Source organism: Primulina tabacum, chromosome 3, assembly GCF_025594145.1.
Source record: "Primulina tabacum isolate GXHZ01 chromosome 3, ASM2559414v2, whole genome shotgun sequence".
Lineage (NCBI taxonomy): Eukaryota > Viridiplantae > Streptophyta > Magnoliopsida > Lamiales > Gesneriaceae > Primulina > Primulina tabacum.
In genome coordinates, this window is record NC_134552.1 from 6035089 (window position 1) to 6060861 (window position 25773).

Consider the following 25773-nt stretch of genomic DNA (forward strand, 5'->3'; position numbering starts at 1 on the left):
CATTGGCGTTTGTCATACTTTATGATATAATTGGCCGTAGACTTGAGAATTAAGATACAAGAGTTTATTTATATTTAGGTAAAATATTTTGAAAATATTATATACATTTTTTAAAAAACGTTCAAGAAAAGTGACTGACCTCGTTTGCGTTCCAACTAAGATTGATCTTGACTCGTACTACAGACCTTTTCATTATACCCAACAAGCCAAATCATGGATCTAACATGGGATGTGTCTTTAACATTTCTATTTATTTTCACTAACATTTCTAATTTTTTTACACGTTCATATACTTCAGATAGTTCAAATTGTTGGCCTATACTTTAGGAAACCATGTGCGCCACGTCTTTTTATATGAAACACTTCTTCTAGAATGAGAAGGTGGAGGCCATGCCAAGGCTGATCCGATCTTAACATCGTTTTGTGATAAAGATCTCGAGTGCCCTCGCTTTGGAGTTGCAATGGATGATTCGTGATAGAAGCATGATGAATCCTCTGCGCACATTATTGAGGGCATGCGAACACTTTCCTTGCACAGATGTTGTCTGAACTTCACTTGTTCCTCAAGTCGAACGACTTCTTCTTCCAATACCGCAACTTCAGCCAGAAGTTCCATAATCTGAAATTTGACAAACCATATAAGACCAAAATTTGTAGCAGAGAAATGAAACCAGAATTTTAGATGTATGATTATTTATTACACTTATTGGGAAAGTAGATCTTTAAAAATATTACGCATACAGATTGAAAAATCCACCAGTTGGGGTTCTTTAATAGAGATTCTTAGCAAGTGATGGTGAAATTATGTCGATGTTGGGTACCTGTCTAACAGGGGATCCAACAAGGACGATCTCAAGGTTCCGACGGAAGCTTTGTTTGTAATTTTTCGATATTTCTGGTTTTTAAAATTAATGATGTACTAATTGTATCACAATGAAGAAACACATTAAGCTTGATGAAATTGTAAAATATTGCTTACATATTGAGGGAGATGAGCAGAAATAGGAGGTAGAGTCCCCAGGGGTCTATCGAGAGCTCTCTTCAAAGCCCTGTGCACATTCTCTTCATGTCTCAGCTTCTTCTTTAGATCATCAACCTGTCAAATTCGACGACGAAAACTGAACTACACTACGAATGTAACCAAAGACTATATGCTGAATGTGACATTTGTTTTGTGACAGAATGTCATTACATCTTGGATCAAGGCTGATTTTCGTTCTCTCTGTGACCGGTTCCGTATAATTTTCTCTAGATGAGATATGAATCCTTTTGGTTCCATCTTCTTCTCCTATCAAGATTCAAACACACCACTAGTTACACACGCTAAAAAGTTGATGGGATATTCTATCCATGCATTTCTTGCGAGTTTTAGTTTTAATACAAAAATTTTCACATTTTGGCACCACATGTTAAAAGTTTACTCATCATTGAACTATGAATCATAATTAGACAGCAATGAAGAAGTTCTGAATTAAAGATACTCACTTGTTGAGCATAAGCATTGAAGGTGCTTTCTTGAAATTTAAAAGATTGCCAACTGATCTTCTATTCAGGCAGTAAAAGAACCATACTGTATTTGTAGCATAAGATGACAGATGCACACACTCAGATATATACATACACTCTCACGCCTACGTACAAGTATACACGCTTTACTACGTCGGCTGTCTTCATTTAGGATTTAGCATGTGTGGGGGACTGGCGAAAGAGAGTGATGGCAATAGTCCACGAGCACGACACATCGGTAAAATATTAAGAAGATATTATAAATATCATGGGTTTTAAACCCACTCGGCTTCTTGGAAGATTAAACTTTTTTCTGAAATGTGAAAAATCATGGTTAATTTGACACCATACATATTCATATTATGTATGGATTCTTGGGTTCTTGGGTACAACTCCACTCATTCAAACGTAGCTTTAGGACCCTAATTACTTAAATGCTTCATTAAACATTCAGTTCTTGAAAATCTATTAAAATGACAGATTAACTACTAGGAGTTGGCAAAGGTGCATCATATTGTTAATTCTTGTTTGCATGATTACATCGAAATTTAGAATCTAGTAGAATAATTATTTTTAATTGAAAAGTTTTTTTAGAAAAAGAATTGAACCATAACCATATATTCTCCATACCGGTGAGATATATTAAATTTTTTTATTTAAATAAATACATATTATATGTTTCATTACTTTTTGAAACTATGTGATTCATTACTAAAGTATAATATTTTGTCTTATTTTATTATTATTAATATATATACGAGGTATATAAGATGAAATTAAAACTCGAAGCTAGTCAAACCGATGACAATGAGTGGTTTAAACTTTAAACATAAGATTTAGATTTCTTTGTTCGTTCAAAATCAATTAATAAATGATGATCAATTTCTGTTGGGAAATAACTTAATGATGATAGAAACCTAAAATTCTCCCAACTTGTCGAGATAAATAAAACAGTCATTCTTGTACTAAGATATTATTACAATTTTAAAAAATATTAATTTTATTTTTTATATATAAAGGAAAAATTTGTTATTTTGTCTTGAAAGTTTATCGTTTTACGATTTTAGTCTCGTATGTTATAAAATTTCTATCTTAGTCTGCTATCTTTGTTTTTTTTTTTTATTATTATTGCAATTTTGATCATTTTTTCAATTGATGTAGCACCAATGCATTGCTAATACTATATTGATGTGAGTGGTGTCACAATATACAACCATCCAAGTGACAACCCAAATGACAACTTAATGTTGCTAACACGCTTTATTTTTTTTAGTGCATTTAAATTGAATCATTTGAAATAAATTTTAAACACTATAATTTTTGGTTAATTTTAAGGGGAAAATGATTTTTTGGTCTTGTATTTTACTTCTTTTCGATTTTGGTCATCTACATTGTCAAGTTTCAGTTTTAGTCTGCTATCTTCTTTTTTCTGTTGCAATTTTAGCCCTTTTCTGTCGTGATAAAATTATTAAAATTGTTAAAAATACTAAATTAAAATTTGATAACCTAGATAACCAAAATCGCAAAATGACAAAATTACAAGACAAAAAATGCTTTGTTAGATTTAATTTAGAGGATTTCAATTTAATAGTATACACACAGAAATTCTATTACAACTAATGTAGGTTGACAATTGAAATTTATAATTCAAACTATTCAGTAAATTAAACCTCTACTTTCAAATCAAAATCTTCTACAAAGCGTAATGTATTTTAAAAAAATTATTATATAAAAATCGAATATCGTACATGTAGTATGTGACCTTCCTCTCTCCATCTAAAAAAGCCGCACATTCACTTCCAATTATTTAATTATATCTACATCTCCAAAAGTTACTCTTGCAAAAATATCTTGTACATATTTTGAGATCAGATTCGTTTAATTTTCTAAAATCATATTTGGGATATAGCAAATTTATGAAGATCTTTTGAGCTTTTAAAATATTAAAATAAAAAAAGATTTTAAATAACAAATCAGTCTAACACAAAATTAAAAAACCGAAATTTACCCAATACACATCAAAAAATAAACTTATTCGCTTGTTATAAAGAGTTCACAAGCAAGCACCTAGTCAGTGATTCGTGCGAACATTTGATTTCCAGTAATAAATAACCATTCGACCAAGCTCGTGCGACACACGAGTTCAAAATTCTAGTGAAAACATTGTAATATCATTTATTTGTAGAGAGAAAATATATAACCTGAAAATTATTCATGAGATATATTAAAAATATATGATACGGATACCCTAACTCGACCATCAATGATAGTTCGCGCTGGGACCAGCCGAGAAAAGATGTAGAACTCAAGGCCAACCAATCTATAATTCTTGCAAAAATAAGAAGCCAAAAATTTCTAGTCATGAAGCGAATGACCTGTACCGGGTCTATGCCCCGGAGCAGTGGGTCGAAAATTTTCGACGAACTCAACGGAAGAACCTCCATTATCTCCAACCATTCTGTTTTTCAGGGATTTAACATTATGTCCTGGCTTTGAACATGACTTCCTGCACTTCAAATGTCTTCCATTAACACTAATGATCATTTCTTGGCTCACAATGATGAGAAGAAGTGAAACTGATAAAAATGCCAAAGTCGGGCTTGCTTTTGTAGCCATTAGAAACAGATTTTAATATAACAGTTCCGGAATGTAGTAGAAAAGGAAGAGGGAATGTGGGAAGTTGAAGCAGAGGAAAGCGTTGGATTTATTTGAGTATTTTACTCAGACAGTTGCTAGAGCTGGTGCAGTAGATATATAAGGAATTAAAAAGTATGCATTGTTAAGCAATGAGAATATAGCGAATTCCTCACAATTTATCAATGAAAAAACAGATTCATTTTTTAAGTTTGACTGGAACGCAAAAATCATCATTTCTCTTTACTCAAAGATATATTTAATTGGTGTTTGGTCATCAAAATTCTGAAGTGCATGCTTCGTATGTGCCGGACACCTTTTGTTTTGGTTTGACAGGTTATAAAGGGAAGAACGAGCAGTGATAAATACAAGACATCGTTTCTGTCTGTACTTGTTCATCCACCCATTGCAGACAATTGGGATTGGGATTTGATCTTTGAGGGATTGTTTATCCCTATGTTGACGCTAGCGCATCAAATTTTAAAAGCGTGATTGAGTGTCCACGTTTTTTTTTACGATTTTATTCATGGAACTTATCTTCTTCTTCTTTTCTTTTCTTTCTTTTCTTTTCTTTTTTTTTTTACTCGCCAACATTTAGCTAAACCTAATAACTTGACATTGTTTTTTTCCTTTTTTTGGTCTGAAATCACTCAATCAACAAAATATTATTGTTTATTTGACATCGATGCTCTTTTACATGGCTCATACAACGAGAATAAACTTATATTATATACATTAAAATATATCTAAACAAAATTTTTCTCTCATTTTGAAATATTGAATGTCGTTTTGTTTTATTTTTCCCTTTGTTTGTATGTAGATTTATTTTAATTTGTATACTAAAGGTTTATTATTGCTACAAAAAAAAATGTCAAATAAACAATATTTGGTGAGTTTTTTGGTTTCGAGCTAAAAAATGATCAAAATAAAAAAAATTCCAAGTTATTATATGAAAATCAAATATTGACAAGTTATAACATACTAAAACAAAAAACAAGTCAATTTACGGACTAAAATTCACAATTTTTCTTATATATTATGGTACACACATATTGTTCGGCCAACTTTTTCTTGTATGCATGAGTTGTTAATTTATTTGGCATATGTTTTCAATTTTGGACTTGATGTCTAGCACATTTAAGTATGAAATTATTGATCCAATAGCATTTTGAAAGGAATAAATCCAATAGAATATATACTTTTCCAAGAAGCTAGATAAAATTTAATTACCCAAAATGTTACTAGATAAAATTTAGTTTCAACGAACAAATTAATTGTTAGAGAAAAATCGTAATTTAGGAAAAAAATTAAAAATTTCAAGATTAATTATTAAAAATATTATGTCGGTCTCATTCAATAAACCCTATTTTCTGTAGTTTGAGGCACTATGGATACCGTCAGACAAAACATGGTGGACCTAAGCTCATTCCAACATCATATGTTTTACTACTTTACTCGAATGGAGTCATGGAGTTGGTGAGAAATATCTCTAACTTTTATTATTTTTAAGGAAAACTGTAATTTTTTTTTTTTTGTATTTTGCTTATTTGTAATTTTGACTTTTTATGTAATTCAATTTGGTTTTAGACATGTATTTTTCGACTTTTGGTAGGCGTGTCGATGTAGTGTTGACGTGTGTAATGTCATAACTAAATTTTCTCAAAATACCAAAAAGTGTACATAGTAATAAATCATGAACTAAATGTATCGAAAAAAATATCAAAACACTAAACATTAAATCACTATTTTTCCAATGATACTAATTGTTAAAGTAACCATAATGATGCTAATTAAACTTAAAATTTATGAGAATCTTCACGTCAAACAAGACCTTTAGACCGGGACATGACATATAGTCCATGTCATAAATTTTGCAAAATTATATTTTTTCTTTGAAAATGTACATATTTTTCATTTTTAATTTTATTATTAGATAATTTAATATTTCAGTTCACTAACTTATATTTTCAATTTCAACCCTCATCATCCTGAAAATCGGTGATGTTGTAATGTTCGGCGCTGCATCGACAATTTCAAGTTACAAATGATCATTTTTTGGCGTCACGCCCGTACTTTGATGAGAATGATTAAAATTGAAAAATTCCACTCAATGAACTACACACATAAATCCATCGACAACTTGCTTAAAAAACATGACTCCAAGTATAATGATCCCCGTGTACTCCATAGACCATAACCTAAATGTTTTGAGGTGATTGATTATTAAATAATACACCAGCATTTAAAAACACTTTGTGTGTTAAAAATAGTAGATATAATATAAATTTATATTGTAATTCATATTTTCGTTTTGAAGACATAAAGTAAGTAAAAAAAAATACGTGAGAAAGCTGAAATAAAATAAAACAATAAATGATATGTGAGTTATTTTAAATAATTTAAAATAATTATTAATTTTTACTCCTTTAAAATAGGAAAAGAAGTTTAAAAGTAAGAGTTGGTCTTCCGGGTTTATGTTCGTGAGACGGGTCAACTTTATCCATATATACTATGAAAAAATAATACTTTTGACATAAGCATTAATACATTTTCAAAAGTTGAAACAGGTCAGAGATCCGCATAGAATTCACGGGCGAGACGATCTAAGTGTCTCACTTGTGTAAAAGGAATATGGGTGTTTTGGGTGAAGCAAAAAATATTTCACCATCAACACCAAAATTTATTCACTTAACAAATAGTAATAGATATTGTATTAAAAAAAAATAACATTCAATTAAAATATAATTCTCTCGCGCATAAATACAGATTATACTATGATACGATTGAAGTATTTCTCCTCCTATGATGTGGATAAATGTTAGTTCTTGGATCATCAATATATATATGTCGACTTTTATAAAAATATGAAAAATCTACATAATTTAATGATATTGGAATAAGAATTGATAGTTTGGCATATAACACGTAATATTAATTTTTTTTTTTAAAAAAAAACCTACACGTAATATTAATTAAACGTGAAAAGTTGCTTATTTAATAAGTGGGTATCCACATAGGTGTTTCGGGATTTTTCATGCATCCATCGCAGAGTTTGAACAAGTAATATGAAAAGATAACTAAGTGACAAAAAAACAAAATTAAACTCATCTGGCTATCGCGATTTGTAAGTCACTGTGTTGTTCAAAAACTTATTCAATATATATTAAAGTGTAGTTTGGTACATGAGATAAAAGAGGGATTGATAAATAATCATCTTTTATCCTACGTTTGGTACCTTTTTAGAAAGTTCATGATAGTATCATGAGCCCGTGATAAATAATTTTATATAGAGATAAAATATCCTTTTTATGATATGTGATAATTTTAATCTAATGATAAAAACACCACAAATGACTTAATTGCCCTCAATATATAAAAATCATAAACCCTATTGTTCTATCATTTCACTTTTTGGTAGAAATTAAAATCAAATAAATATTTTTATTTATTTTTATATATTATATAATAATATGATAAATATATAAATAAACTCAAGATAATTATATAAATAATTTATATAAATCTCAATAAAAATATTAATATCACTCAATTAACCTTAAAAATTTATTTTTGACTTGACTCAAAAAATTAAGAGCTCAATTATCATATTATATAATATATAAAATTAGGTAAAAATAAAAAAGAAATCATGTAAGCATTGTCGGTGCATGAACAGTTAAGAAATATGAACTCAAGCAACAACTTTGAAATTATAAATTTATTATGATAAGGTTAATTTTGTCATTACAATCTAATATATAAATTTAATCACTTTTATTGAAATCATACCAAACATTAAATATAATATCCTACGTCTTATTTATCATCAACTTATCCTTATATTATATATCACATGTTTATTCTATCATGTGTACAAAATTATGCCTAACTGATAAAGGAAACAAATCAAACCATGTCAAGCCCCATAAATTTAGTTGCACTGGCATTTATTAGAAAAATAATATTTTTATTTCAATAAAAAAAATTCCATATGAACTTATTTTGGTACATTTATAATTTCTTAATAACTATTTCAGCCCATCCATTTTTTTTTCAAAATTTAAAAATTCACAAGTTAATCAAATATGTTTAATTTAGTTGGATCATTGTTTTCATTAAAAAAAATAAATATTATCCGAACAACTTTTACAAATTATGACAAAATAATCTCTAATATTTTCAACATATTTGTTATTAATGATTTTTTTTTTTATAAAAATCAATTTGTGCATATAAAATAATTATTTCCAAAAACCTATGGTACAAGCACTTTATCCTCAATCTTGGACAATGTACGCTCATGATTTTTCTAATGTGTCATTACTCATATCATTATCATATTCATGGAAATGGTTTTTTTAACTTCTCCAACACTCGAACTCAAGACTTTCAGACTTAAGTGCTTAGGTTCCTATAGTGTAAGTACCAATTGAGCGGAAAGACCATGAGGACACGAGACTTTAGGTATTTAAGCTTGGAATTCATGTTTTAGAGTGTTGAGGAAGACGAATGAAATCATTTTGAAAGATGATATAATACTATGTGTGATGACACATGAGAAAACCACAAGGACACGAGGTCTAAGATTGAGGATAGTTCGTGGTTGTTATAAGCACGTATACAACACATATACAATTATACTAGTATTCAGGGAATAATTATAAGTTGAGATAATTAGGGAAGAACTGGACTCAGTCGAGCAGGAGTATGACTAAAGGAGATTTGGGCTTTCGGAAATTAGATAATATAACATCGCTCTTTTAGCAAAACAGAGTTGGAATCTAGTATCTAATCCAGTTTACTATCGGAAATTACATAATTCTTAATACCTAATATTTGTGAAGAGAGATTGCTTCAATAAGACAAGTTTCACCTTCTCCTACTCTTATTTTGTAGTGTAATTTCTCCCGATATGTTTTAATATTATCCTCCTTTGTATTTGAAAAAAACATATATATCCTAACAAAAAAATTGATATTCAATATTTTTATTATTAAATAATTATCCGAGATCGTTATGTCGTCTCGTTAAATGTGCAACTCACTTGACATGTCCACATTCAAATTTTGTGAATTAATGTTGTGTTTGAATCGATGAATTTGGATTTGTCGGAACTAATATAAAGAATAAATGTGAACTGAGGCGCAAAAATATAATTGACCAACCTAAATGATTTAAAATTTTTCATTTTGATTTTGAATCAAATAGATACAAAATATTTGAGATATGAAATTTTTCATTTTAATTTTGAATCAAATGGATATAAAAGATTTGACGCGTGAATTGAAGGCAACTCAAAGAATGTAAACGAAATATGGTTAATTGCACTTTCCCCTTGACTATACTAGTATTTCTTATATAGCCCCCAGTTAATCACATTCCAAAATTTTTATATAAATCAAATGAAAATGTGTGTTTTAAGTGGAATAATAATTCAAGCCAAGTACTCATTCATGTATTCGTCTGCACACTATCCGTTCACTCACGTGATTATTCATGCGAATATATTTTTCAATTTAATTAATTTCTTAATTTTTTTTTGTTAATTAGTTATTATTAAGATTAAAGTATTATAAACATCGGTTGATAATTTTTCGGTCAATACTTTATTGGTGTCGTACAAGATTATTTGTTTTATAAACATACAAAAAGATAGTGATCACGGGTTATTAGATGTTACCCGCATGAATAGTGCGTTCATCCACTCAACAATGACAAGTATGCTGAGTGATGAATTATAATCATTTATTAATACATTATAATTTAATAAGTGACCGTAATTTATATATTTAACACTTGACGTATTATATGTCAAGTAAATCAGAACATTACCCATGTGATAACATGAACAAAACTACGATTAAATTATATGCGATAAATTATAAATCATATACATACAATATATATAAGTAGTTATTGGAAAAAAACAATATCAATCAGGAAACCACGCCTATTTCCGACTCAATTCCCCATCCCACGTCGGTCATTATACGCCGCGGATTCCCCGCCTCAGAGTCGTCGCTGTGCCGTCGAGTCGCCGTCGTCTGATTCACCTTTCACGGAATTCATCCATCGAATATTCTGAAGAAGGCAAATTTACTGTGATTTTCTTTTTTTGTTTATTGACTTCTACTTCGTTCCGCACGCCGGGGAGCCCTCGGCGATCAGAGCGTATCACCTATTTTGTGTTAATTGTCTTATACGTTCTCTTGTCACTTCTTAATCGCTAACTTATGTAGAGCAAGAAATGGCTGCAGGGATAGCTTGCATCCCTTAGCCATCAATTTGTGTTGAATGATTGACTTGTTTATATCATGAAATTGCTCTGTTAAGTCGTGAAATATGAGAAAACTTCTTGAACATTATGCGTTTAAATTTTTAACTATTTTTTTATGTACCTAAACTTCTCGACAAATCTACAAGTGTAAATCATAAGATTGCTAAATACAAACTTGGATCATAGCCATTAATGTACTTGATATAGTGAATTTTAAATTGGGCTATGTACATGGCTAGTTTCTCCATCTCTATTTCACTTAAGATTGTCAAACTTTTCCTGTGGATTGAATAAATAATTCACTGTAGAGCTGTCAAGGGAGTCGGAAACTGAAAACCGATGCAAAGACTAAATTATTAATATCTATACGAGACCTTGTGACCTGAGGAGTGGAGCGTATTCCTTGATCTCCCAAATGGGTTTTTAAGAGATACATAAAACTACATGCACACTAAGGAATGTAGACCTGCCTTTAGTTGAAGAATTTAGTGACTCAATCATGAACTGTCGACTTTCAAGATCCGCAAGACTCTCTTTCGAGTTGTGACTACTTCCATGGATTGCTGATAGAGACAGTTTAGGTCCCCCATTGTTTTGAGTTGAGACTAAAAGCAATTTAGCTCAACTCTTGACAATTCTATATTTTTATTCTTGGATTGACTTATTGCGTAACATTTTTTAAAATATTTCAGGGTACAGGTCATGGGCTGATAATTAATGCTCAACAATTTTCTGTCATACGTAGTGGACTTAGATCTATAATCGTATGCTGTATACTAGAATCTTTAGGTGCGATGAAGAATCTTTAGTTTGTTTCCTGCCTATGGAATGACATTATATGCTCCTTTATTAGCCATAGTATTAGACTGATGTTAGATGTTAAGCATATTTGGATGTATTTATCTCTTCTGCAAGGTCCATTGCCTTGTTACTTCACTTTTTGCTTTGAGAAACTAGGTAGCTTTTTTTATCAATTATTCTTAGAAAATAGTGCAAAGGGCGAGGGGAGTGATTAAAATCTGAATAAAACCGCGATTGATACTTGTTCTAGTTTAACAATCCAAGTGCAAATGCATTTTGGTCTTAGAAGTATAAAATTTGGCACAAAATCATTCAAATTATATGTAAGCAAATGGATTCTAGAATGACTTTTACATAAGTTTGACGGTGCATAAAATGGCATCTCTTCATTGGTTGGTTTTAACACTCATTTATTGTTCTCCTTGCTCTTATAAATGTGGACAAATTTGAGTGAACGAACTTTGATTATGCTTATATTCATTAGCACTTAGTTGATTGTTTCAGAACAGTTAGATTATTTTAAATAATTTTTTATGCAATGAAGAGACATGAAATTTATTCAGCAATCATCAGTTAATATTTTCTTTAGGGATTCTCGCAATGCACCGTGTTGGCAGTGCAGGGAATGCATCTACTTCAGTTCGTACGCGCAAAGAAAAGAGGTTGTCATATGTGTTAAATGATGTAGATGGTTCAAAGGTGATTCTTTTTGTTTTAAAATTGCATGCTATCTCACTTTGGTAATTCATAGGTGGCTGGCTTGTGCATTTTTATGTTTAACCACTTTTTCTTTAATTTGTACTTGTGATGTGAATTAGACAACATCAAATGTATCATAAAACCCGAATCGGCGATAAATCTTGTCGTATGATACATATTCACCGAAGGATAAACTTTGGTTGAACATTGTTTACATTTGATGTGCTGGTAGAAGTCCTTGCCATCTCTTTATTATGCAAGAAAACGTCCTCATCATCTCTGGCATTTTATTACTGGGAATATGAAATACTTTTGGACTTGATAATATCTGTAAGGCTGGAGAGATGAATTCTTCATTATTTGCAGCATTGTGCTGGAATAAACTGCCTGGCAGTACGGAATTCAACTGGACCAGATGGGTGTGATAATCTTTTTACTGGCAGTCGTGATGGTACATTAAAGAGATGGACATTGGTTGAAAGTGGTGCTACATGCTCTGCTACATTTGAGTCCCACGTCGACTGGGTAAGTCATTCTCATCTTTGGGTTACTCTAATGCCTACGGTATATCTGTATGAGGTTTTGAAGGTTTGAGTTGTCCACCAAGTACTAATTACCGACTGAACTAATAGTGGCTTTAATCATGGATGTCATCGCCAGTGCTTCTACTCAACATAAATCAGTAGTTCTAGGGCTTGATGGTCTTTTAGATAGTGAATCCAGCAGGCATATCGATATTCTTTCAGAATAGGATTTTTCCATCTTTTGAATTTTGTGGCTAATATGGACGACGTGCTCTTATTTTTTCATGTGTTGATTGGGCAGGTCAACGATACAGTTTTGACAGGTGGTAACACCTTAGTTTCTTGCTCCTCAGATGCCACTGTTAAGGTTTGATTCTCTGTTGCATTTATGTCTTGTCATATATTAAACTTTGCTCGTACATTGTTTTTTCAAAACTCTTTATATTTTCATCAAATATCAGGTATGGAATGGCTTTTCTGATGGAACATGTGTCAAGACGTTACGGCAGCATTCTGACTATGTCACTTGCCTTGCTACGCCAGAAAAAAATGTACTATTTTCTGCCAGATATTTGTTAAGTACAATGAGGCATGATCTATGGGTGCCTTCTATCAGTTTACAATCTTTACTTTCATGCATTACAGAGTAATGTTGTTGCGTCTGGTGGCCTTGGTGGGGAGGTTTTCATATGGGATCTTGAAGCTGCACTTGCTCCTACCTCTAAATCAACTGATGCGACCGATGATGATTGTTCAACTAGTCTTAATGGTTTGGGTTCCTCCTTGCCAAATACAACAATTCGGCCCATCAGCTCAAGCAATAATATTTCTGTGCATGCCAGTCAAAGTCAAGGATATGTTCCAGTTGCTGCGAAAGGCCATAAAGAGTCTGTTTATGCATTGGCAACAAATGACAGGGGAACACTGCTTGTTTCTGGTGGAACTGAAAAGGTTTCATGGCTTGTTTTTTAGTTGATGAACTCATTGTGTTTTACTGATACTGAACAAGTGCTATTTTCCCCTTTCCAGTCCATATTTATCATAAGATGACATCACATCTCGGACCTGTTTCAGTTTTATATGATGAATTTTATAGGTAGTTCGTGTTTGGGACCCAAGAACTGGTTCGAAAACCATGAAGCTCAGGGGGCACACTGATAATATCAGGGCCCTACTGTTGGATTCTACAGGCAGGTTCGTTGAATAGGTTCCATTAAGCTCATTTACGACTTGCAAGGACCTTGATATTGGAAATCATATTTATCACAACAGTTTGTAGACAAAATTTATCGAAGTTAGCTTGGAAGTGCGTGGATGCTTAGCTGCAGCCAATATCAGCTAGAACATAATCATTTTTATACGGTTAATTAGTCTTGAAATTGTTTATTATTGTTAATCTTTCAGGTGATGCAACTATTCATCAATTTGACTTCCAAGATATCTGTAATTTTGGGAGCAATTTTAATTTCACATCTAAGCAGTCATGATTGTCTGCAGAATTTTTTTAGCCTCTCGTTCTTCTTGACTGAAATCAAAGCTGATAGAAAAATTAAACTATATGTTCCACAGGTTTTATCGTCTAAGTTCTGACTAAGATGAACCGCCATCCTTTGGTTCTTGAGCCTTTTTGTTCTTATATATAAATAAAATTAATCAGTATTTAATAATGATATCATCTTGCAATATGCAGATATTGCTTATCTGGGTCCTCTGATTCTATGATTAGGTATGCATCTTGTTTTGCAAATCATAAGCACCTCAGAAAGCTTCAATAATGTCTCAATGTATCATATACCTATGTTGTGCCGCTCTTGACGTTTGGCTGCTGGTCATGGTAAAATTTAATTTTATTGCTTCATTATGATTGAACTCCGTCGGCGGTAGTTCTGGGAAAGTCTTTTTTTAGATTGGGATGAACTCGCTGCGGAGTCAATAAGGAGTTCTTGCAAAGATTTTTAGTATATCGTTATGAAAGAAACATTTTTATTCAGAACCTGTAAATTTTCAGCCAGCTACGTGGCTGTATCCAATTTTATGTCTATATTGAAACTTCTTAGCTGGTGAGATTTTGATTGCAGCCTCAAGATTTCCTTGTATTAAAATTTCCATGTAATAATAGATCTTTTAGCTATTCTATTTATAGGACTTTTGTTTCATGGTCCTGTATGATTCAAATGGTTCCTGATTTTTTTTCTTGCATACTCATTGTATTCTGGAATCTAGTTTCTCTCTGCATATCATGGCAGCGGAATTCAAGCAATTTAATGGATAAAATCTGACCATGTTCATAATTCTTCTTTATTTTATTCATACTAGGTTATGGGATCTTGGTCAGCAGCGGTGTGTTCATTCCTATGCTGTGCACACAGACTCTGTCTGGGCGCTTGCTAGCACTCCAACATTTAGTCATGTCTATAGTGGTGGGAGAGATCTTTCCGTGAGTGCATATCTTCAATTCTAGTGATACCGAGATTTTCATCCGCTTTTACATTTTTTTCTTTTGCTCTCATTCTGACAGGTTTCAGTTTGCTCTTTTAGTTGTATTTCACAGATTTGGCTACAAGAGAAAGTGTGTTACTTTGTACAAAAGAACATCCTATATCGCAATTGGCATTGCATGAGGATGGTATATGGGTTGCTACCACTGATTCTACTTTACATAAATGGCCAGCTGAAGTGCGCAATCCAATGAAAGTATTTCAAAGAGGAGGTTCATTTTTAGCAGGGAACTTGTCATTTTCAAGGGCAAGGGTTTCAGTGGAAGGGTCTACACCTGTGAGTTGGTTTCTTCACCACCACTACCCCCACCCCCTCTAATGTTCCAGCAGAGAGTTTAGAACTTTAACTGCGCAAGTTGGTGGAAGGGTCTATACCCTTGAGTTAGTTTTTCCTTCTCTTTAAAATGTATCCATGGTAGAGACCACTGCTTGTAGTTTTCTGACATAAGAAAATCAAATTATCGAGTATTTTTCTACTTAGGACTTGTGCCACCATGACCGTTTTTAGCCAAAATTTAAGTGTTGCTGGTGTATCTTCCCTCATGATTCCTGGACTGAAATAATAGAGCTTGAAAGTTCGTCGACTAAGCACAGAATGAGAGCTTTGGCTTGTAAGGAAATTTTGCCTGATGAAGAATCTACAAATGATTGATTTCTTGTTACATTCTTTTCACTTTTTATTACCGTCGGCTTATTTGCTTATGTTCCATTAAGATTTGTGGAGTATTCATACTTTGTTGAATTTTGGTTCTGCAAGCTGGAAGTTATTGGTGCTTGCAATAGATAATCTCCAAGTGCTCTAGCTGACTGAGGAAACTTCATGTTCTTGATCTCTTTTTTTGTTGTTGTGGTGTCTCTTTCCTGTCTGGCTTTGAATATTCTAAAGTTTGTTCTAGATTGATGGTTTGTGTTTGTCTTAAACTGGCATTTTGGCACCTCTAGGTTATTTAAATTGAGTAGAATAATTTCCAAATTAAGCTACTGACTTTTAATTGATGGTCTAGGTTCCTGTATATAGAGAACCATCTTTTACTATTCATGGAACCTCTGCAATAGTGCAACATGAGATTTTAAACAATAGAAGACATGTCCTGACTAAGGTAACTTGACATTTGATTTCCTTGAACTTGTGACTTTATGAATCTACTTTTTTAAACTAGTTGAGTTCTGTCTTTTCAAGGACACGTCTGGTACAGTGAAATTATGGGAAGTTACAAAAGGTGTTGTTATAAAAAACTATGGAGAGGTTAGTGGTACTCTTTTTTTACTTAATACTCTTGCATTTTTCAGATTGTCTTTTTGGAGCGTTCTGTTAACTTATCCTCCTGTAGCTTTAACCCTCACCAGTCTCTTCTGTGCCATTTTTTCTTCTGACAATTTCTGACTATTCACTTTTTATCATTAGGTTTCATTTGAGAAGAAGAAAGAAGAGTTATTTGAGATGGTATAGATCAATTTTCTGTGTTATTTACATCTGAAATTTCCATCCACGCCACGTGACTTTATTTTTCTTGTACAGGTCAGTATTCCTGCATGGTTCACGGTGGATACAAAGCTTGGGAGCTTGTCGATACATTTGGACACCCCACAATGCTTTTCTGCTGAGATGTACTCTGCTGATCTCGAAATTAAAGGGAAGCCGGAGGATGACAAGGTATTTTCTTAAACAGAATTACTCCCCCCTGTAAAGCACCTATCTTTTACATTTTCATCTTCACCTTATAATCTGTAGATAGTACTTGAATTGTTTAGAAAAAAGATTAAGACAGCAATTGTAAATGAGAATATAGGAAACTGCAAAAAATTTAAAACCGAAGAATTAGGCAGATAATTCCTAGGCATCCTGAAACTAACCATGAAGACAGAAGTCCTTAGGAGACAAAACCGAATTCAAACTATGAACTTTGTACTGAAAATGAGCCAAACCACAACAGATTAAATATCTTCCAGCTGTGATGGATTTTTTTATGTTTTTAAAAAAATTTAGAATGGTTATTTTCAAATCAACTTTGTTGTGGCCTGTTAATACCAGGTTGACTATGGCTTTTGATTCAGTTGATGCACCATTAATTCCATTGCATGCATCATTCAGTTCCACAAATTATTCCTTTTTTTTATTTGTGTTGAAATTCAAAATTGATGAGTAATTAGAGGACCATGTAGTTTGTCATTCTTTAAAATCTGTCTTCGTTATTCCAATTCAAATGTATATGAACTATTTGAATAAATAGGTTAATTTGGCAAGGGAAACCCTTAAAGGCCTCTTGGTTCATTGGTTAAATGAAAGAAGGCACAGATTGGGATCACAAACGGCAATAAATGGAGAAATTCCACCTGTAAAGGAGATTTCTGCAAGGACATTAGCCTTATCTCGACTTGAAGGGGATGTAAATGCTGAAAGTGATTTTATGGTTTATCCACCATTTGAATTTTCTGGCTCTTGCCCTCCTTCCATTGTCACTGAAGGCTCTGTAGGTGGCCCATGGAGAAAGAAATTTACTAGCTTGGATGGGACGGAAGATGAGAAAGACTTACCATGGTGGGTTATTGATTGTGTGCTGAATAATCGCCTGCCTCCAAGAGAAAATACCAAGTAATCTTCAAGGCAACTTTCGTCCAATTATGAATGGTGGTTTGCTGCATTTTAAAGTGCCTTGCCAGTAAAGATTTGGTTCTTTTAAAAAAATTATTCAGGCAAGGTGTCACTGCAATTTGGTTAAAAAGCATGGAGAACTTTTTGACACCTTGCTTTTGCATATAAGATTCTCCTGATTGTTGCACGTCTAGTTCATTCCTATGGAACCCAATAAACTTTGGAAAGACATTTTTGCTTTTTGAAAAAATAAACTAATGATTTAATTATTTCCTTTTTGTTTTTGGATATATTGTGGTGATTTACGTATTATTTATGCTCTGGATCTAATAATTATGCAGATTCTTTGGAAACGTCCTTTAGATGTCTCTTTCTCTTTACAACAATAAAATTCGGTGTTTGTAAATCATGATCAAATTTTCATTTTAATCGTTTTTTTCTTTTTGTCAAGCCCCCCTGCTTGGAGTTTTGTTGAATCTATTGTCTCATCCCTGGGGTATTTCAAGTTATTGATTATAAGATGTTATAACTTTAAGTTTTCTATGCATGCCTGATTTGACTTATTTATCTTTCTTGAACCTATGTCATTGTGTGTTTTAATTTGTAATTTGGTGTGCATTCGTACCACATCACTCCCTCGTCCTCTTTTTTCCAAAGTCTGTTTTGCAGTTATCATTTTGTCTTTACTGCAGGTGTAGCTTCTACTTGCACCCATGTGAAGGCTCTACGGCACAAATCCTTACACAAGGAAAGCTTAGCGCTCCTCGCATTTTACGAGTACATAAGGTAAGAGTTTTCAGTGGGTAGCTTATGTCTTGCTTATAAAACTGGCCTAAAAATGTTGTAGCTTGTTAATTTGGATATGGATATATAGTGTCACTGCTATTTTTTCATTTGTATCATGATCTAAAACCTTGCACTGTCAAGGATTTTACTAAAAATATAAGCATTTATATCAACAGTCTGGCAATTGAAATATCACCGTTCATATAAGTTTTGAGATTTCTATAATCAAGAAAGCCACTAAAATTCAATGGATTATATCTTCAAACATGAATCCCTCAGTTGCACTTAGAGTATAATGTTGCCTTGTCGAAGCTCAATATTTTTATTCCATTAGATTATCAGGACTGCCAAAAGTGTAAATGCTTTCAAAATATTGTGAAGTAGTGCTATAACAAAGTGAAGTATTGATTAGACGTGGAGAAGCTTTTACTTCCTCGAAATGAGCTAAATTACAAATCTTGTTTGGTGCTTCAAGAGGTTATTTCTTTATGTGATATTCTGCAGTGTGGTCTATTTTAATGAATGATACCGTCTTTTTAAAATTTTAGCAAAGCTCACTAGTGAATGGTTGCTCTAATTTATTTTTTAGGTTGTCAACTATGTCATAGAAAAGATGGTCCTTGATAAGCCGGTAGATAGCATAAATTTGGATGGATCATTTGCCCCTGGGTTGAAACCTTGGCCAAAACTCAAGCCTTCTATAGAGATCACGTGCAATAATCAGGCAAGTTTATGAAATCTGTTGAACTCTGATTTCAATACCGAACAATCAAATATACCCCTTGTTTTTTTTTTTTCATTGTAGTTTGTTTCTTCTTAATGGGAGGAAGCATCCCTAGAATAAATTAAAATAAAATGAGGTATACGGAATGTTTTTGCAAATGTTGTTCAACAACGATTCGTTCATTTCTTTAAAATCGGTTGTTTCTTTTTTCTACTGGCCTCCAGTGGACCTGTATTAGCTTCCGAGAAGCTTCATAACTGCATGTGACACCGTCAAACAACAGAAACTGATAATATTTATGGTCCATGTACATGTAAGGAGGTTAAGTGACATTGAGTTATAGTATGGATCTTATTTCTCTTTTCCTTTTGATTTGTTTCTTTGCTTCATCACAGAGCCTCATAATGCGTTTCTATTTTGTTCAACATTTTTTCCTTCATCATCCATCCCTTCTTGAGTTCTAGATAGAAAGTCGCATCTTTCTCATTTGAGTGAAGTGTGGTGGTTCATCAGGTACTACATCCAGAAATGAGCTTAGCCACTGTTCGTACATATATATGGAAGAAACCTGAAGATCTTATTCTTAACTACAAAGTGGTGCAGGGGAAGGTGAGGGATGACATATTGAAGGTGGTACATTCTTTCTATGCATTTTGGTTCATGTTATGGGCCTTGCTACCTTTCCAAGTTTTCATTTAGTTATTTTGAAATTTATTTTTCTGGTATTTCAACTTTTTTTATTGGAGTCGTACAAATTTGAATCAAAACTTGAGTAGGCTAAGAACTCGACCAAAATTACAAAGCATTGTTGCTGATGTTAACTTTTGGCGTAATTACCATCTCCAAAATCTTATTGAAAAACAGGTTACTGTTCCTCTTTTAGCGCCTTATCTATTACTTGCCCTGTGCAGGGTTAGTGAAAGTAATCTACCATTGTGAAGCTAATCCATGTAAAATTCTTGAAATTCTGCATCTTCCGGGTGAGCTACGCCTTTGGATGACTATTTAATTATATGTGGAATTAGGATTTGGGTTATTAAAACCATCACAAAACAAGTCGACTTGCTAGTGTCTGAGGAGAGAACTTGCATTCTGTGGGGACTTTAATAGAGTGGCTAATCACAGATTATTCCCCAAGGATTGTGATTAAAATAAAGACTCTGCGAAGGGTTCTGAAAGAAATAATAGTACATATTTCCCCTCAGACTTCAAGCCTTTTGTTTCTGGATAATTTTTTATTTGAAACCCATTTTTGTAATTAATTAGCTTCTTTAGTTGGTTCAATCAGAATATCAGATGAAGGCTGCTCCTATTTATTGATATATAACATGAATGTTGGGTAAATGAATCTGTTTGCCGCAATTTTCTTGCAAGATCACGGCATCCCATTAAGGTTGGATGAGTCTCGTACTCTTTTCTTGTATGCATTCTCATACAAGATTTTGTATATTTCGAAGCTCACGAGCTGAATCTTGGGCCTGTCCGAAATGGACTCCATTTATTTGTAGATAAAATGTGTGTGATATTGATGGAAACCGAACAACTCTCAAAAGCTGAACTCTTTCCCAAAAATAATTATAATACCACGCAAAATCTCCCTACAGCTCATATTTTTAATACATTATACAACACTTAAACCATGCCTTCAAACATCAACCGAGAAATACTAATTAGTTGATATCTACGGTACCAAATTTTCTGAATTCAAGCCAATACAATATGATGACACAGGGGCCAACCAAAAGAATGCTGATTCTCCTAGATATAAAATGCTCCATGCTTGAGCGTTGTTCACACTTTAGAGCGATTCTTGGCTGCATTTCGTCTTGCGCAGCATCCCACAAAGTAGACCATCGACTGAAGTAATACAAAATATATGAAGCAAGAAAAATTCATTATATTTGCCACATGTTACAGGCAAATCCAAAAAGATTAGTCAACATAATAACTATAGATCGAGTAGCCCATCTTGACTATATTTTTTGGATCCGCCCATTTAACATAATCTGTGGGTGGGAGCACGCTTTCCTGCCTCAGCTGATTTGATCATAGGATGTAAAAGGCGGGCGCACGCACGCACGCACATACACATACAAACTACTTTTCTATCTTCTAAAGCAACTTGTTATCATTTTATAACGTCACAATCGGAAATTTTGGATTTTCTCTTTTACGCGACCAGCTTCGACCTTATGCCACGAAAATGTTGAAGGATAGAACTTTACCAAAACAACAAACAGGATAACATTGAAAATTGCAACCACTCTCCATTCAGTTTTCATGTACTGCGCGACACCAGCCCTGGATAGTTCGTAAAGATGCAAAAAAATACGCATCGTCTCGTTAGAATTTCTTATGAACAAAATGTGAACAATACCCAGGTAAGTTTCATTTACTTGCAGGAGTCGCAATTGTAGCACTTGATATTCTTGGAGTTTTTGTAAAGTTTACAGTCCTTGATTGAACTGATTGGATGGAAGCTCAAGTCGTAGAATGAGGGGTTCACCACAGGATAACCACATCTAAGAACGACAAATGTTAAGAGAAAGTCAAAATGTCGGCTTTAAAATAAATAAAAGAATAGCGGCAAATACTCAGATGGGGGACGACAGCATCCAGCTTCAATGGGGCTTAACTTTGCCGATTCAAACTGCTTGAGCGTCTGCAGTAAACAGCTCAAAGACTTGATAACATTTAAGAGTAAAGAAATGATGAAGAGGCATCAGATTTACACAAGAGAGAGAGACCTTGTATTTCTTTGATAGGTCGTTGCAGTCATTGGATTTGACAAGACAACTCTTCAGGTGCTCCCAGTTGTGGGAATTGTTGAGCTGAAAATGTAGGAAAAAATGGAAACGATGCTGAATTTTCATGCTGTGAAATCTGCTCGATCTTTATTTCTGATTTTTTAAATTTCTGACAGAGAGAAATGAACGGATGCTCACTTGTTTAAGAAACCAGGAACTGTAATCTTGAAGTTGATATTCTTTATACCTGATAGACCAAGAGATTACTTTCTCAGACAAAACCAAGATTGGATCAAGACAAATAGCAAAAGGACACCCGAAAATGCACCCAAACACATTTAAATGCAAGGCCGTGAAATTTCTAGCTTGGCTTTCTAATTTCACGAGGACCCTTAGGACTTTGAAAGAAATGTGTTTATTTCATGTATTTGCTCAATAGCTCCCACTGAGTTTCTTCGGTTACTTTCTTTTTCCAAGCATTTGTTTAAAGTCCCTGTAACTTCTATGAATGGATAAGCCCTTATATTTTTATATTTAAATACAACTACAGAGTTCACATATGCTTAAACCCCAATGACTAAAATTTTGGATCAATCTTTGTCCAGTCTTCTTTAATAAGGCATATATATGTCTGAGCTATGTCATTAGCAGAATGGACAAAGTTCACAATCCATGGAATGCGCAGGCAAGTGTTAGAATGAGCACAAAATTATGGCACCGTGGGTGAATTGTCTTACCTAAGTCCAGCTACAGTATGACCAGATCCATTATTTGTTACTATAAACCTATGAAAAAATAGACAGCAAAGTAGAAGTCATAAAACAGGTATATCTATCGTAAAAATGATGAGGTTAACACAGAAGGAAATATGTAATAAATACATGGAGAAGTAAATAGTAGGGGATGCGGCAAATTGATTTTATTCCACATAAATGATAAACATGAATTCCTACAAACATAAGCAAACAAATAATATTGTTTCTGTGGTTGTTTAACAGAACACCAAAACTCAGTGCGAATCAAATTCAGGATCTTACTTTGGGCTAGCCATCTTACATGCTCTAGGAAAAAATCATATCAGGGCCACTCTATACAAAAACCAATAAAATTTTAGTCTGTACTGGGTATCGATTCAACATGGAAGCATCCAATTACAATTATCTACAAAAAACTTAAGGGTGTGTTTGGAAAAGAATTGAAATCAAGGGATTTTAAATCCATGATTAGCTTGGTTTGGATTGAAAAATTTTAATTTGAAAAGAGAATTTATAATTTAGAGTTCTAATGACCCTTATTAAACAGGATTTGGAATCTATCATAGTGAGTAGAAAGAAAGTATAAAATGCCATGCGGGGTTCGAAATTCAGATTCATTTATATCCAAATAAATACAAAGGATTTGAATCATGGGTTTGAAATTTTTTCCATCCAAATGCAATATATCACGTTTGGATGCACCTGAACAACATAAATGTCAATTCACCGCCTTCCATTTTTAACTTACTCATGAATCAATTACGAATTTCATATTCTCAAAAAATTGAATCATTTAAAATTTATCCATCATATACGCCTCCCAATCCAAATGCAACATTAATATATTGTATTTCTTATCTGTCGCAACTACATCACAAAAGCTTTCGTCAAATTATTTCAAATCCATGTCTAAATCTATCGTGTTTGTTTGGATATTTTTAAAATTCCATGAAGTTCAAGTTCTTCCACTATTTCATGCAATTGTAACGAGCGGTTGCAGAAGATTTCAAACCCTTCCAAGATAAAGCGAGTACGTGTAAGCTCAAAAAAAGTCCACATTACAAGTACTTACGCCAACACTGTGAAGACCAAAATCGCCAACAAAATGATGCAAAGCAAGATGAGATACTGCAAGTAAAATGGTTAAAGAAAAACCAAACAAAAGTACATTGAGATATAATTGGTTCATGATAAAAGTTCATGATGCTAAGGATACAATCCACAAGAAGATTGAGTTTTTCTTCAAGGCTCCAAAAAATCCAATTATTGATCTGTATTAACATCAAATAAAAAACAGAAATCATTTTTCATAACCTTAATGAAGATGATAGGAAAATTCCTTATCCACTTCGAGAAATAGCACAAAACACTATGATAATGGAAGCTTACACGACCAAGATTACAGCACCAAGGATTATAACAGGGAGCGTAAGAGATCTCTTGCAGCTGTCATGATGAGTGCTCATCCACACACCAAAACCTATGACTGCCACGGCTAATAGCTACATACGAATGACAAAGCCGATCTACTATTTACCATTTGGATACTTGACATTTTAATGATGATAACTTTAGCAAGAAATAACTCAATCAACTGGCATCTCACAATTTACACTAAAAAACATAAACCAAACCTATTTACATGCAATTAATTCGTAGACAACAGGAAATAACAAAAAATTCAAAAGCCCAGAAGAAAAGGTCTTTCCATAGAAAGGATGACACCCCCTTCCAATAATAAAGAACAATAAGCAATGCGAAACAACATTTTAACATAGTTCTTTACCATGGTCAGAAAGTTTATCCATTTGATTATAAAAGTGCTTGTTCCCATCCCTGAGCTCATGATGCCTTTTCCCCTTCCTCTCCAACCTTTTTCTTTCAAGAAATAAAAACAAGCACGGACACTCACAAATACACGATGAAAGCTTCAACAACTAAACAAAAAACGTTAAGGAGAATTCATGGCAACAAATAAAGATGAAATATTACAGATTGCAAGGAAGAAAAAATGGTTGGAGACAAGCAAAAGGGAGGGGGGAAAAGGGAATTTCTTTTGTGTTTTGCTTTCTTGAAATGGAGTGGTAATTCAGGGAAGGGTAGTTTCGGAAAATAAAAAACATGTTCACATGGTTTCCGTTCAAAAAACGAGTCTTTTGGAACAGAACAAGACGAGACAGGTGTGGGTGAAGATAAGGGAATGTGGTGATATACCAGTTTAGGATTTGAGCCACGTTACGCGTCCATGTACGCCCCAAGAAATGGCATAGCTACTTTGAAGTTTGAACAGGGGTTGGCACGGGTCTGGTTTTTTCGGGTTTTTAGATTCGATTTTTCTGGTTTTTTTATTGTTTTATTTTTATTATATCTTAATCTTATCAGATTCAAATTTGCTTAAACTAAAACATACATAATGTGCTAGGTAGGATCATCAGCTAAAATATAACTAAAATAAACTATTTTTGAAAAAAAAAATTAATGGGGTACCTAGTTATACGATTGGATAGAAAATTATTAAATAATACCTGACCTGATATATTTCTATCAAACCCAAGCGCAAAAATTTACCTATAATTTTTGCCCAATCAGGTTTAGATATTAATGAAATTACTTTCATTAATAAGGTAAAAAGAGTAAATATACAATCACACTGCTCCAGGAGATAAAACAACCCAACAAATCACACCTAATCAAACAAACTAATTAAACTGCAATGAAGATACATCAATAGAATTTGGAAAACATCGAAGTAAGAGGATCTTGATCTTCTGAATTGTTGCGTCAATATCTAGTTTCTCCTTCTCAAACATGATTATGTATTTGCATTCCAAACATGGTAAACCGTTGCTGCAAGAGCCGAGCATCTCATCTTTGCCAACGTCGAGCTCCCTCGATACATACCTCTAAATGCCTTGAGTACCGCCATTTTTGAACCAATAATTTTTTCCATGCCAAGCCATTGACGAATTCCATTCAAATACGCACAGAAATCGGGCACACGAAGAACAAATGCGCCATGTTTTCATCAACAATATTACACAACACACAATGTTTTTCCTCCACAAACTCGAGCCTATCTCGTGTTAGGAATCTACCGTGTGCAAACATCCATAATGTGAATCGATGTTTAGGTAATATACTTGATTTTGCTAGGAGTGGTTTCCATTGCCATAATCCCACACTCCCAATAAAAAATTGTACGCACCACCCATCCCACCATTGCCACCAA

The 25773-nt window shown here is 33.2% G+C and overlaps 3 protein-coding genes across 10 annotated transcripts; 1 reads left to right on the plus strand and 2 right to left on the minus strand.

Moving 5' to 3' along the window:
- Nucleotides 1–66: 66 nt before the first annotated feature.
- On the minus strand, nucleotides 67–1550 carry LOC142539640 (uncharacterized). Of its 3 annotated transcripts, none has more exons than XM_075645229.1 (4): nucleotides 1193–1471; nucleotides 980–1096; nucleotides 822–895; nucleotides 67–619 (listed from the first exon to the last, which is right to left on the minus strand). In XM_075645229.1, exons 1-4 carry the CDS (start codon nucleotides 1277–1279, stop codon nucleotides 553–555), a joined length of 345 nt encoding a protein of 114 aa, XP_075501344.1. In that variant the 5' UTR covers nucleotides 1280–1471; the 3' UTR covers nucleotides 67–552. The 3 variants fall into 3 exon arrangements, with proteins under 3 accessions (XP_075501344.1, XP_075501342.1, XP_075501343.1); XM_075645228.1 differs by lacking the exon at nucleotides 822–895 and adding an exon at nucleotides 1486–1550 and having other exon boundaries at nucleotides 77–619; nucleotides 1193–1288; XM_075645227.1 differs by lacking the exon at nucleotides 822–895 and having other exon boundaries at nucleotides 76–619; nucleotides 1193–1456.
- Nucleotides 1551–10096: 8546 nt separating this feature from the next.
- LOC142539641 (uncharacterized) lies at nucleotides 10097–20900 on the plus strand. 4 transcript variants are annotated; one of them, XM_075645230.1, is made up of 19 exons: nucleotides 10097–10230; nucleotides 11808–11917; nucleotides 12284–12442; nucleotides 12743–12808; nucleotides 12903–12992; nucleotides 13087–13392; nucleotides 13538–13635; nucleotides 14132–14167; nucleotides 14758–14878; nucleotides 14980–15216; nucleotides 15944–16039; nucleotides 16120–16185; nucleotides 16345–16383; nucleotides 16459–16593; nucleotides 17171–17532; nucleotides 18225–18318; nucleotides 18908–19042; nucleotides 19556–19672; nucleotides 19954–20900. In XM_075645230.1, the coding sequence occupies exons 2-19, from the start codon at nucleotides 11819–11821 to the stop codon at nucleotides 19957–19959; spliced, it is 2262 nt and encodes a 753-aa protein (XP_075501345.1). In that variant the 5' UTR covers nucleotides 10097–10230; nucleotides 11808–11818; the 3' UTR covers nucleotides 19960–20900. The 4 variants fall into 4 exon arrangements, with proteins under 4 accessions (XP_075501345.1, XP_075501348.1, XP_075501346.1 ...); XM_075645233.1 differs by having other exon boundaries at nucleotides 19556–19651; XM_075645231.1 differs by lacking the exon at nucleotides 10097–10230 and adding an exon at nucleotides 10280–10311.
- Nucleotides 20584–24785, minus strand: LOC142539642 (tetraspanin-10-like). 3 transcript variants are annotated; one of them, XM_075645237.1, is made up of 11 exons: nucleotides 24331–24738; nucleotides 23934–24046; nucleotides 23761–23815; nucleotides 23617–23672; nucleotides 22527–22574; nucleotides 21988–22036; nucleotides 21790–21873; nucleotides 21637–21704; nucleotides 21439–21564; nucleotides 21268–21343; nucleotides 20584–20899 (listed from the first exon to the last, which is right to left on the minus strand). In XM_075645237.1, exons 1-11 carry the CDS (start codon nucleotides 24388–24390, stop codon nucleotides 20834–20836), a joined length of 801 nt encoding a protein of 266 aa, XP_075501352.1. In that variant the 5' UTR covers nucleotides 24391–24738; the 3' UTR covers nucleotides 20584–20833. The 3 variants fall into 3 exon arrangements, with proteins under 3 accessions (XP_075501352.1, XP_075501350.1, XP_075501349.1); XM_075645235.1 differs by lacking the exon at nucleotides 20584–20899 and adding an exon at nucleotides 24759–24785 and having other exon boundaries at nucleotides 20956–21343; nucleotides 24331–24422; XM_075645234.1 differs by lacking the exon at nucleotides 20584–20899 and having other exon boundaries at nucleotides 20957–21343; nucleotides 24331–24739.
- Nucleotides 24786–25773: the final 988 nt, after the last annotated feature.

Excerpts from the sequence above, each read along its gene's own strand:
- LOC142539640 (XM_075645227.1), bottom strand. The coding sequence starts at position 1,279 with ATGGAACCAAAAGGATTCATATCTCATCTAGAGAAAATTATACGGAAC. Across the intron at positions 1,097-1,192 it reads AATCAGCCTTGATCCAAGAT|GTTGATGATCTAAAGAAGAA; the intron begins GTAATGACATTC and ends CGAATTTGACAG. Across the intron at positions 620-979 it reads CTGCTCATCTCCCTCAATAT|ATTATGGAACTTCTGGCTGA; the intron begins GTAAGCAATATT and ends GTCAAATTTCAG.
- LOC142539641 (XM_075645230.1), top strand. The coding sequence starts at position 11,819 with ATGCACCGTGTTGGCAGTGCAGGGAATGCATCTACTTCAGTTCGTACG. Across the intron at positions 12,443-12,742 it reads TTGAGTCCCACGTCGACTGG|GTCAACGATACAGTTTTGAC; the intron begins GTAAGTCATTCT and ends TTGATTGGGCAG. Across the intron at positions 14,879-14,979 it reads GTGGTGGGAGAGATCTTTCC|TTGTATTTCACAGATTTGGC; the intron begins GTGAGTGCATAT and ends TTGCTCTTTTAG.
- LOC142539642 (XM_075645235.1), bottom strand. The coding sequence starts at position 24,390 with ATGAGCTCAGGGATGGGAACAAGCACTTTTATAATCAAATGGATAAAC. Across the intron at positions 23,673-23,760 it reads ACTCAATCTTCTTGTGGATT|TATCTCATCTTGCTTTGCAT; the intron begins GTATCCTTAGCA and ends TTTTACTTGCAG. Across the intron at positions 22,037-22,526 it reads CATACTGTAGCTGGACTTAG|GTATAAAGAATATCAACTTC; the intron begins GTAAGACAATTC and ends TTGGTCTATCAG.